Raw genomic sequence first — 13,246 nt, forward strand, 5'->3', positions numbered from 1 at the left:
TTCTTGCTTCTTTCTCTGCACCTACACTAAAGGAAAAGAGCAACAAAAGTGAAATGCCAATGGGCCATGACCCAGGGCAAGCCCCAAATGGAGAGAGACAGAAAACTATTTCTTGTAACACCTTCCACACATCTTTACAAGAGAGATAAATGGGACAGCAGATCCTGTCATCATTTCTTCAGGTCTGACAGCCACAGAACTATTTTCTGAAATAGTTCTCAGCTTTTTACACAGAAAAGGATACTTGGAACTGGCTTCATCCTACTCACCCTCACTTTTTAATTTAAAGACACAGGCATTATGATTAAATGAGACAAGCAATCACCACTTACCATTTGACTTTTCACTATCTGCAGGTTTCATCTGAATGGGATGATGCATCTAAAAATACAAATGAAAGAAAGTAAGGGTAGGTTGGACAATTGAAAAAAATAGTCATCTGATACCACTAAGTTTGAATAGCATTGAAGTTATGAGCATGCATGATCAATATTTAATGTCCTAGAAGTAAAAAAAAAGCTACAAAGTTAAAATAATGCCCCAATAACCATTTAAAAATGCAAGCCAAACATTAGCATAGTATTTTATAGCCATGAATTGAATTCTCTTAATTCACTGGGCCCCAAAGACTAGTATGAATCTGAATGTAATTTGTTTTGCCTCTAACTATCCTAATTGTCCACTGCATGCATTTTTCTTTTCTCTATGATCATAGTTATTTGGGTGAGCAATCTGAGGGATCAGATTGACAAATTCATATACTGTCATTTAAACTTCCTTTTTTTTTAAAAAAAAAAAAAAGAGGCCAAATATAGAACAGAATGCAAACAACTGGGGCCAGGAAATGAACCCACAGTCATACCAAATCTGTATTTAGGGACAGGAGGGAAATATGTGAATTTTCCATGGTAGAAGTGTGGAATTTTCTGTCATTTCCCGCATAGCACTTTGGGCTCAATTCGTTAGCAAACTGAATCACACCACTGTGCATTTACTCCAAATACAGAATGCTACCTCTATCCCCAATTAAAATAAATTCCTCAGACTACTTGCAGAAGCCCTTCTGTATCATTTTTCACTGTACCCCAAGGAACATACAGGCTACAGGGTAGATGGAGTCACTGGCTGTGCTAACTGCTTTGATTGTAATGGGTCCCATTCTCTTTGAACCTTTAATTTCCCCAGTGGACTCCCATCACTTGCATGCCACATCTCTGGGTTTTATCTAATTTAAATGAAAGGGGAATGGTACTTGGCTCAGGCATTTAAATGATGTGAAATTATTATCAGTCTGTCCAGGCCATGTGTGCCTAATGCCTATTTGAGGTCTTGAAAGCACACAAGGGAGAGAAAAGAGTGGATGCTCTCATAGGGTGTCCCGTATTCTAAAAGGTGGTATGCTCTTAGGTTCTAAAGAAAGACATCGTGGTGAAAGGTCTAAGTAATATTCTCCATTCATTCATTTGTTCAACAAACATTTGAGTGCACATTAAATGTGTACCACTGTCCCATATACAAAGAAGTATATATACACATAAACATATATGTATGTATACATATGTATGTATTATATATGTATATACACATATATTATTGTCATTCAGTCATTTTTTTCAGCCGTGCCCAGCACTTTGTGACCCCGTTTGAAGTTTTCTTGGCCAAGATACTGGAGTGCTTTGCCATTTCCTTCTCCTCATTTTACAGATGAGGAAACTGAGGCCAACAGGGTCAAGTGACTTGCCCAGGGTCACACAGCCAGTAAGTGTCTGAGGCCAGATTTGAACTTAGGAAGATGAGCCACCTGACTCCAGGCTGGGCCCTCTATCCACTGCTTCACCTAATGCCCCCAACATATACACATATATGTATATATACAAACATTATGTATTATATACATTAGACATTACATATGCCCTATATATAACATAATATATAATATAAATACATAATACAAAGATGTACTTTCTGTTCTCAAGTAACCCACAAACTATTTTAGGAAACAAGACACAAAAATGAAAGTTAACCAGTAATACAATGTAAGAAGCAACACAGCAGTGCCTAGTTAAGTACCAAATAAGTGGACCATCAATAATTTATGCATTGTAACATTTCTAATCTTACACAGAGCACAAATTTCAAGCAAGATTTTAAAAACTGGTCAGCATTTCCAATATTCTTTATTTCTACAAAATCTCATATTCCCACCCCCACATTTTTTTCTTTTAGTATTTATTAAAGGAGGACAGGAGTTCTGAGGAAGCAGAGATAATTGTAGCTCTCCCTAAGTGCAAACAAAACAAAAAACAAAAATCCCTAAGAGCTCCTGTCCTCAGGAAACTTCACATTCTATTGGTGAGATTTTGTTGTTTTGGTTTTTTTTAGGATCTATGATTTCATTGTCTTCGGGAACTCCTGGTGAGGAATGTGCCTTAATTTACGAAGACTGGAAACTATTCCACAGTTTACTCTTAACAGAGTGTGTATAAAAAGCACGATTTGGCCCTAAGTTGTCCGGACTCTGAGGCCAGCTCTGGACATACAACATACTAAAGAAAATACATTCTGAAAGGCAGAGAGTAGCAGGGAGGGCTCTTAGAGGGTGGGTTGGGCAAATGTATGCAGACAGAAGACATGGACCCAAGTCCTGAGAACAGCACATAGCTCAATTAGGCTGTAATACAGAGTGTATTAACCAGGCAGAGCAGCAACATAGGCAGCTCTGGGCCTTGGGAAGATTCTTTTTTAGCAGTTGTATGCTGGATAGACTGGAGAAAGGAAAAAGTACATGTAAGGAAACTAATGAAAGGTTATGGCAATATCCTAGGCCAGAGGGATAGCCCTCAATACTCCTTAGTACTCCTGGAACCAGATTAAAATGTAACTGGGGAATATTAAACTAAATAAATAAAAATTATAAAATATAGATTATATAACACTTTTAAATTAAGCTAATATGTGGCCCATAGGGATAATTATGTATAGTGTAGTGCAGGGGTGGGGAAAAGGTGGCCCTCTAGGTCCTCAAGTGCAGTCCTTGGACAAAATCACAGGTTCCTCACCCCTGGTTTAGTGGTTCTCAGTTTCTATGAGTTCAACACTATTTGTCTAGGCTACAGGAAGCTGAGGGCTTGATTCAGGGGTAAAAAGGGTTCAAGGATGAACTGGATTCTACTTGTTTTGTGGGTCCCAGAAGACAGAACATGAAACAAAGTGTGGAAAAGGCAAAGAAACAAATTTAGGGCTTTTTTTTTTTTTTGTCAGGAAAAACTGCCTTAGAGTAAGGACTAACCATAAGTTCATAGGTGGGCAGGTAGGTGGCCTGGTGGATAGAGAGCTGGCCTGAAGTCAGGAAGACCTGAGTTCAAATCTGACCACAGACATGAGCTGTGTGATCCTGGGCAAGTCACTTAATCCTGTTTGCCTCAGTTTCCTCATCTGTAAAATGAGCTGGAGACAGAAATAGCAAACCATTTCAGTATCTCTACCAAGAAAACTCTAAATGGGATCACGAAGAATCAGTCACGACTGAAACACAACAACAATCCATAAGTGGAATATGATGATGCAAATGTAGCTATTGCCACATATTCTCCAACATTATACACACAGAGATCTGAGTATTTGGACTAGCTGAGACTTTACAGGATGGGTGACAACCCTACTTCAGACAAATTATGCAGATGATTTAGAGAACATCTGTGAAACACTGTGACCCCCTTGAGAAAAGGTGCTCCATAAATACTATTCTAAGTGAATCATCATTCACTTGTTACAGACTTTTAATCGCATACAGGGTGTAAAATGTCAAGTAAGATTAAAATAGCATAGGGCAGGGGTTCTTATCATCTCATTTTCACTTCTACAAAATCTCATGACCCTCAATATTTGGAGATATGTGTCAGGGTAGGAGATGGGGATGTTTATACTTAGGTGAAAGAACTCTGGTTTAAAATTCCCAGCAACAATAAAAGGTCATAGGTCATAGAATTAGAAATGGAAGGGCCCTTAGTGAACATTTAATCCAACTCCTTCATGTTATAGATTAAGAATCTGCAGTCTAGAAAGATTTGTTCAAGGTTGTGCAGATCAAGTAATGGAGGCAGAATGTATTTTGACCCCCAATACTGTACTTTTTCCATGACCACCATCATCCGCCCTCCACAGGGCATGTCTTAGAAGAAATGCCTAGGTATGAATCAATGTCCCTCTGAAACCAATATGGAATAATGATAACGATCTTTGGCTGAAGTTCCACCCCAAGGAAAGGGATGGAAAATGATGTAAGGGGATTTCTTTTTAGGAAAAAAACAAGGAATAAATAAAACTTGAGAGATATTTTTATGGATAGGTGAGTTTCACACCGGCAGTAAAGTAGGACCAAGATCACTAAAATACCAGCTTGAGTTTTAACCTAACCTTTCCCATGGAACTTCCAGAATCCTAGGGAAGTGGCAATGGTAGCAATGGGCCATACCTACTGCCTTCCATGAGCCAGGAAGTACAATGATAGAACAACCACTGCCTTCCAATATGGCTTCCAGCATAGCAATGATATCCTTCTTCACTTCTGTCTCAGGATTTGGAAGGAAGTGGATGACTAGGGGTATTTCCAGTTATCCAAGATGGGGCACAAGAGGAGGAAAAGGGCATTGTTTTTGTTTGTTTGTTTGTTTGGTTTTGGATTTTTTTGGCTAGGCAATGGGGTTAAGTGACTTGCCCAGAGTCATACAGCTGGTAAGTGTCAAGTGTCTGGTCTGAGATTGGATTTGAACTGAGGTCTTCCTGACTCCAGGGCTGGTGCTCTATCCACTGCACCACCTTGCTGCCGCAAGGGCATTGTTTAAAAGGGAAGAATATAGCTCAGGAAACAGTGGCCATTGTCTCCCTAAAGCTCCAGAAATTGAGGTGGGGAAAAACTAAACCACAACAAAGCTCATTCCTAGGTCTTATTAATATAGTTGAATACTTATAAAACCCATTGTAAAAATCTTGGAGAAATAATCTTTACTTTATCCTGGAGGATGGAGGTGGTGGAGAGTTATTACTTTATTCCTCCATAAACTTATGAGAATTATAATAACTATAATAACTAGCATTTTTATAATACTTTAAAATTTATAAAGCATTTTACTAATATCTTATTTTATCCCCACAGCAACCCTGGGAGATGGGGATGTGTGTCAATTATTATCCCCATTTTATAGATAAGGCAACTGAGACAGGCAGTGGTTAAGTGACTTGCCTAGGATCAAAAAGCTAGGAAGTATCTGAGGACAAATTTGAACTCAGGTCTTCTTGGCTGCAGGTCCAGCACTCTGGCCACTGTACCACAGAGCACCAATGTTATAAGACTGCCGTCTCCTGGATTAGAAGAAAACCTACTAGCAGATTTCCTCTTCCCAGGTCCAAATTCAGAAACAATGTGGTGTTTCTCATTTGTGAGGATGTTAATGTTAGATTCAGGGTATCAGAAATCTGTTCTAACTGATAAGAATGGAGGTAAGGAAGGCGTGAGAATAGGAAAGGGATGGAGAAGGGAAACTGAGGAGCCACACCTTGAGGTCTACAATGATAACTGGTTAAAGGTGATTACACTGTTTGACAACCTCTTTCTCTACATCACGTAGCAGCGAATGATACTATGCTAAGGAACGAAATGCTACTTTCCACTGTGCTTCCCTATCCAGAACTCCCATCACATAAACAAATGAATTGTGATTATTTCAAATCAATGGGCCTCATTCGTGGGCACAAGAATAGGCCAATGATGCATAACAGTTTTATTTAAAGATTCTTAGTTAGACTAACCAACGTTAACATGGGCATAGATGATATGGGGCCTAGGGGAAAGAAGGGTGATGACGTTGGCTTCTTATTCACAGAACCACTCATACTGAAACTTGTTTAACCCTGGCCATCACTGATTGATAAGTTAACCACAAGATTCTGTTTAACACAAGATTCAATCAAACATGCCATTTATAGCCTGAAATGGGTTTTACACAGTCACTGGAATGCATCTCATCATTAAACCCATCGTAACCCCTTGAGGTAGCAGCCGTGATGGAACATATTATAAACTCAGTGCCCATAAAATATTTAAAGATAAAAGGAGGAGAAAAAATGAAGTGAATTCACAAAAGAAGTGTGCCCTGCATAAGAAAATAAAAGCATAGTCGATAATGAGTAAAAATAAAGCAGGTAGGTAGAGGGAGTTAATTAGACTTTCACAGTTAAACCATGGAAGTTATGAAATGATTATAATTTTTAATGACCCTCTGCTTTCTGAAGATTTCTTGAAGATTACAGATGGTAAAAAGAGGTTTTGTTTGAGAAGCCACCCACTGGAAGTATGGTATCGCCTCAAATGAAGGCTTTCATATTCTCTCAGGAAAATGCCACTCTAATGATCCCACACCACAAGGCTGTGAGCAGGCATTTCCTTCCAGGTAAATGACTACTGCCATCTGCCTTGCAGTCATATTCCAGACACACCCAGTTACTGCTTCACTCTCCTGCTCTGCAAAGGCAGGGCTATAAAGAAACAAAAGTAGATTCAAGGACATGGAATATGTTGAATAATGAGTTCCCAAGGTCTCTTATTTCTGCCCTTATAGAGGTCTGGGGGGAGTGCCCCACAGCAAGCTAGCTAAGACATCTTTATCTGAATTACACCTATGGTAGTACATAGAAACTTTGTCTCTGTGTTGCCAAAATGTGACAACTAGCCAGATAATTCAATATATTAAAAATCAGTGAAACCAAGCGTTATCATGGAGGCATAGCCATAGTTTGGGTTCATGGTTTCTCTGAGCATGGTCCTCTGCCTCCACAGAAGCTGTACCTACAGGGGCTAAGGGCAATGATAAACGTAGTCAATTAAGGTTAAGAATCTTTCACCTGAAATGAACATTTAATTTAAACTCTTAAACTCAGTTGTGATACAGTTATCTAAAAAATTGTCCCAGTTATCCGTTTTCACAAGCACGAAGCCTCAATAGCTTGGTTTCTTCCTTCCTCAGTCTTTTAAAAACTATTTTTCCACTTTAGTTACATAAAAAAATAAGTCACAGTCTAGTTCAGCAGTAGGGAACCTGCGGCCTTGAGGCCACATGTGGTCTCATGTGGCCTCAAGGCCTCAGGTTCCCCATCCCTGGTCTAGTTGTTCTAACCTGTTGTTATTAAGGTCAAAGAGTCTACTAGGTAGCTAGGTGATGAAGCAGATAGAGCCCTGGGCTTAGAGTCGGGAAGACCTGAGTTCAAATTCAGCCTCAGATACTAACTAGCTGTGATCCTAGGCAAGTCACTTCATCTGTTTCGCTTAGTTTCCTCACCTGTAAAATGGGGATAATAATAGTACCTACTTCTCAGGGCTGTTGTGAGGATCAAATGAGATAATAATTGTAGAGTGCTTAACTCAGTGCCTGGCACATAGTAAGCACTATATAAATGTTAGTTAGTCTGTAGTAGTAGCAGTAGTAGGAGTAGCAGTAGAAGTAGGAGTAATAGTAGTATGGAACTAAGCAGGTGTGGGGAAACTGTGGCCTTCTAGGTCCTTGGGTGTGGCCTTTTGACTGAGTCCAAGTTTTACAGAACAAATCCTTTTATTAAGGGGATTTGTTCTGTAAAGTTTGGATTGAGTCAAAGGGTGCACTTGAGGACCTGGAAGGCCACATGTGGCCTCGAGGCCACAGGTTCCTCACCCCTGAATTAGAGCATTATAAGGAGTAAATGTGGCAAGAAGAAGCCCTGAAATCAGAATCAGGGGACTTAGGTTCGGATTCTAGCTTTGGTCCTTATTCCCCATATGACTTTAAGGAAATAACTTTATCTCTCTATATCTCAGTTTTCAAAACTATAAAACAAAGGACTTGGATTAGATGATTTCTAAGGGTTTCCTAGGGTTTGTTCTGAAATTTAGAAAAAAATGCCCAATATATCAGTGGATTTATAAGGAACCAAAGATTATTCAGGGTGTCCCAAAAATAGTGGTGCAGTTTTAAGCTTTTCTGCACTAAGACTTTTGGGACATCCTATACATGCTAATCTGGATGACTCCAGCCTAATTTCAGTCACATGCAAAACATTTCAGCTTCTTCTAAATGCAACTTACAACCTGGAAGTAAACTACATTTTTTTTTTTTTGTTGCTGCTGTTATTAGGGGCAATCTGTCTAGAATGCTCTCTACCTGTTAATAAACAAAAAGGCTAGCGATTGTTTTGGGAGAATAAATGATGTTTCCGCTATTCCAGGATTAATTGATCTATTTTGAGGTATCTTACTAAGGTTAACAGCATGAAATAGATTCATGGGATCTATAAAATGAGCAGTTAGTTAATGTGTTAGTTAAGCCAATCGTCTAAGCCCAGGTGGATTTACCTTGAGTTAACTAGATCATAAAAAAAAAGTATTGATTACTTGGATACTGACACAGGCATTATCATTCTAGATAAAACACACTGCTGGGTTGCGTCCAGCTTCCGAGAGGCCAATTTCATAATGGAGTACAGAGCACAAGCAACCTTAACACATCGATATTTTTGAGTCACTGGCCCTATTCGAAAGAAAACTTTTGGGTGGACTTGGATGTGTAACCTTTAATTTTCCCAACAGCTATCCACTGAACCAGGGGGAAGATAGAGTTTCTGAAGAATACAAGGTAATTCTGGATCTTCTCTATCCCAAGTCAGAAAATGTGGAAAGATCCATCTGGAGGAATAAATGATTGCTACTTCCTCCTGCTGGTCATCTTACAGAGCAGACCAGTCAATCCTTCAAAGAGGAAGAGAGGGGCTGTTTGCGTGAGGAATCTGAAACAAGTCTCAGTTATAAGTCTAAAGGGGGTCATTGAAGATAACCCTTCCTGGTCACAACCAGGTACCTGGAAGGCATCTTCAATTCAGTTTCTAATCATGCACAGATATATTCAGAGATAGAGAAAAAGCAAAACAAAACTAAAAACCTAGACTACATGAAGGTACACATCAGTTTTTAGCTTCAAAGACTTCTAGTCAGCTTTTCCACTGTAAAAACTGCACCTATTTACATTCTTGTCAAAACCATGTGACATGTGTATGGGGGGGAAAAACAAGCAGTGTAACCATTTACTTCTGGCAAAAAAAATATTGCAGGGAAATTAGATTAATCTGGGTGGAATTCTATGTGGGAATTTGGAGTCTGTCATGGTGATTAAGTCATCATTTCTGTCAGATTACTCTAATCGGCTGTCAAATAACATTCCACAAACCCATCTGTAACTTGGCATCCTAGGCATTCAGTCTATGTTACCTTCTGTATACAAAACACATACTAAACAAGGAAGGGGCACAGCCTAGCATTTATTAAAGTTATTAGCTATGATTAGGTTCTGTGTTTTCATACTAAATAACAACATAAGCTCACATTTTGTTTTATTTATTCTTGAAATTAGAAAAAGAAGCACGGGCTTAAACAGGGAGTGTGGAACATGAATGAGAAATGCTTATTATGAATGAATTTAGAAAAGTGTGGCTGTGGAATGCATTGAAAAGCAGAACCACATAAAGCATGATCCATTAACCCTTTCTCTACTTTTCTGGGAAATAGTGTGCTACGCCCGGGGCTGACATTTATCTTTAAAAAATGTTGATAGATAAATCTGGAGTGAATATATTAGCCACTCTACAACAACTATCAAGAAAGAAATCTGTAGATTGCCATCAAGGCACTGAAAAGGGAAAAAGTATTAATATGGTGTCTACTACATGCCAAGTACTATGCTATGTGCTTATATAAATATTGTTTTATTTGATCCTCATAACAATCCTGGGAGGCAGGTGCTATTATTATCACCCCCATTTTACAGTTGAGGAAACTGAGGCAAATAGGTTAAGTGATTTGCCCAGGGTCACTTAAGTATCTGAGGTTAGATTTGAACTCAGGGCTTCCTAACTCCAGGCCCAGCACTATATCCACTATACCACAGCTGCTTCCACTATGCTACTGTGATAATTGCTATTGTTCAGTCATTTCAGATTCTTCATGACCCCATTTGGGATTTTCTTGGCAAAAATACTGGAGTGATTTGCTCCTTCTTTCTCCAGCTCATTTGAGAGATGAGGAAACTCAGGCAAAAAAGGTTAAATGATTTGCTCAGGGTTACATGGATATTAAGTGTCTGAGGCCAGATTTGAACTCAGGTCTTCCTGATTCCAGGCTGGCACTCTATTTACTGTATCATCTAGCTGCCCACTATTAAGAAGTACTACTATAAATGTTTATGGAACCTTTCTTTCCTTGACTTTCCTTTTTTTTCTTTGGGATTTATATCCAGTATTAAGACTGCTGAGTCAAAGGGATAGACGGTTAGAATCATAAAATTCTAGGCTGCCATACCAATTTTCTTCTCTCTTCTATCTCTTTCATATCTTCTTTCAGTTCCTCTAACATTGAATATTTCCTTTTTTTAAAACTATCTTTAACATTTCAATCCATTTTACAGATAAGAAAACTGAGGCCCAGAAGGGTTAATTTAATTGTCCAAGGTCACACAGGCATAAAATGGAAGAGTCAGAATTCAAACTCAGATCCTTTGAGTCCTCGTCCAGCACCATAAGACATAGGGATGATCAGCAAAACAGTACAAAGTACATGCTAAAGGAATAATACATGAAATGATTAAGAAATAATTTGATGATCCCATAGTTCAGTTTCTAAAGGTCCTTGGACCTAAATAAGTCTGATTCTAAAAGGTCTCACACTAATAAATGAAATAAAATAAAATCAGAAACAACTCAGTGTACTAAAAGTATCAAGAAGCATTTATTAAGTGCCTACTATGGGCAGCTAAATGGCGCAGTGGATAGAGTAAAGGGCCTGGAGTCAGAAAGACTCATCTTCCAGAGTTCAAATCAGGCCTCAGACACTTACTAGCCATGTGACTCTAGGGAAGTCACTTAACCCTCTTTGCCTCAGTTCCTCATCTGTAAAATGGGCTGGAGAAGGAAATGGCAAACCACTCCAACATCTTTGCCAAGAAAATCCCAAATAGGGTCACTAAGAATCAGACACAATTGAAAAAACGACAATAGCAATGGGCAGAACAATGTGCTAAGAGAGAAAATAGCTCATTATAAGAGAAAGACCCTAACCTCATGGAGGCTACTATCTAATTAAAGATATAAAAACCAAACTTGGGCAAAGTGACCAGGGATTTGTCTCAGGATGTATATTTAGAGGGAGCCTTCAGCAGGCAGAACAAGCACATGGCAAGAATCGCCAATTAAAATAGGAAAATCCCAGATAGGGCTTTTCTCACCTTTCCCCTGCTCCCTCCCTCCCTCCCTCCTTTCTCCACCCCATAGAAGCTCCTCTCTAGCTCGCTCCTATTTCTTCCCTGGAAGCCAGGAGGCCCTGTCTCTTTCTCCCACTTTCTGGGGTAGTAGACATGGGAACTTGTGTCCTAAAGTTTAATATCTTTCTCTGAAGTCTCACCCTTTCCTTCTTGTCCCACTTTTGCCCTGTCCTTCAGCTGAATTACCTCTGGGGAATCAGAATTGCTAGTTAGGACCATGGATGGGGAGAAGAGAATATCATAGCTACGTGGCAAAACCAACCATATATAAATTCAGATGAGAACTGTATGTCATTTGAATACCACAAAACTAGGTGTGATGTGAGGGTCTACATATCATCTGGGATGACTTTCTCCCTCTGGAACTAATTGTATGGGCATAACCATCACAACCTTCATTTAATACCATAATAAAACCAAACCAGATGTTTATTTCAAATACGATATCTCGAAAAGAACTCAAATTATATCCCTCTCATCAACTTGCCTTATAAAAGTTACCTTATTATTTCTATTTCTTTGCTCATACTATGTCCTTTGCCTGAAATGTCCTCTGTCTCTGCCTGCCTCTCTCTCTCTCTCTCTCTCCCTCTCTCTCTCTCCCTCCCTCCCTCTCTCCCTCCCTTCCTCCTTCTAGAGAAATTCTACATATCCTTTAAACCCCAACCCAAATGACACCTGCTCCAAGCAGCCCTCAGCTGGTAAACTTTTCTCCCTAATTTTAGACTTGTGTTGTGGTGGGCACATCTGTGACATTTTTGTGGACTTCTACATATGATTCCTAGACTCTTCGGCAAAGTTGATTGGGTAAGCACCATTATAATTTCAGGCAGGGCTACTTAGTCCTTAGATGACATAACTAGAGTGTTGAGATGTTACAACACACCAATTTCTAAGGCAGATTTTGTAGCTTTTCATTTACAGTGTGTGTGTTGCTGCCAGAGTCCACAGTGATTTTCAGATTAGATACAGTATGCTTTTCCACTTGGAGCAAACCATTCCTCAAAACTCTTGGCATAGGTTTATTAATCTCAAAATAAGCTGCTAATAAGCTTTACAAATAATTTTCAAAAGTCATTAGTGTTGTAATGATTCTATTTGGCCATACAGTTTATATTGGCCTCACCTACTTATGCCGATGGCTTCTCTCCCTCCTCTGGTCTTTCTCACTTGCTGTCATTTATCTTATCACTAGTTTAGACAATATAGAACTTGTCCTGGAGCAAATGAAGTCACCGCCCCCACACCCCTCCCCCCCAAAACAACAAAACCTCTAGCCAAAGTAAACAAACAAAAACACAAAAACACCATCACCCCACAGATGTCCATGAAAACCAAGCAAGAAAAGGAATGGGAGAGATGTTTTCCATTAGATCTGCTGTGGAACTCATGTTAGGCCTTGGGCACACGGTCCAGCATTTACTTTCATGTATATAAATACAGTGGTCATGCTTCAAAGTTAAAAGGTTCTACTAAAGGTTTTCCAGAAAGTGAACTTATGTCGTGCCCATTAGCATTTTACTTACTCTGGCAGCATACCATGATGATGGGTAGTTTCTGCAACTGTTTTTTTTTTTCTTCTAAAGTGATTTTTTTGGGTCTGCAAACAGATTGCTCTTTTCTAACAGGATGCCGATAAAATAACCATAGTAACCGGGGGGCGGGGGAATGAGTAGAAGAACACTGAATACACACATGAATGGGACCAGCTGTAGGAAAAATTGTGAAGTAGGCGAATTTTGTCTTTTGTATCTCTCCATTCCCCTTCATTTTCCTAAGTGTCCCTATCAAAGAAGAAAGTGATCTGAGAAATGAATTCATACACGTATATGTTAGTAACTTTCCCTTATATGTTAGTTACTTTCCCTTCTGGGGGTACCTGAAGAAAAGGGGGAGCAACAGTTAATTATAAA

At 39.2% G+C, this 13,246-nt stretch overlaps 1 protein-coding gene across 7 annotated transcripts in view; it reads right to left on the reverse strand.

The window, feature by feature from the left end:
• Positions 1-13,246, reverse strand: part of CELF2 (CUGBP Elav-like family member 2) — a 619,768-nt gene that overhangs the window by 96,155 nt on the left and 510,367 nt on the right. For all 7 annotated transcript variants that reach the window (XM_027838841.1, XM_027838842.1, XM_027838840.1 and 4 more), the window contains one exon: positions 333-381. In XM_027838841.1, coding sequence (XP_027694642.1) covers positions 333-381 — 49 coding nt within the window. The remainder of the gene's footprint in view (positions 1-332; positions 382-13,246) is intronic.

This window comes from Vombatus ursinus, unplaced genomic scaffold (genome assembly GCF_900497805.2).
Source record: "Vombatus ursinus unplaced genomic scaffold, bare-nosed wombat genome assembly UNPS02014830.1, whole genome shotgun sequence".
Classification (NCBI taxonomy): domain Eukaryota; kingdom Metazoa; phylum Chordata; class Mammalia; order Diprotodontia; family Vombatidae; genus Vombatus; species Vombatus ursinus.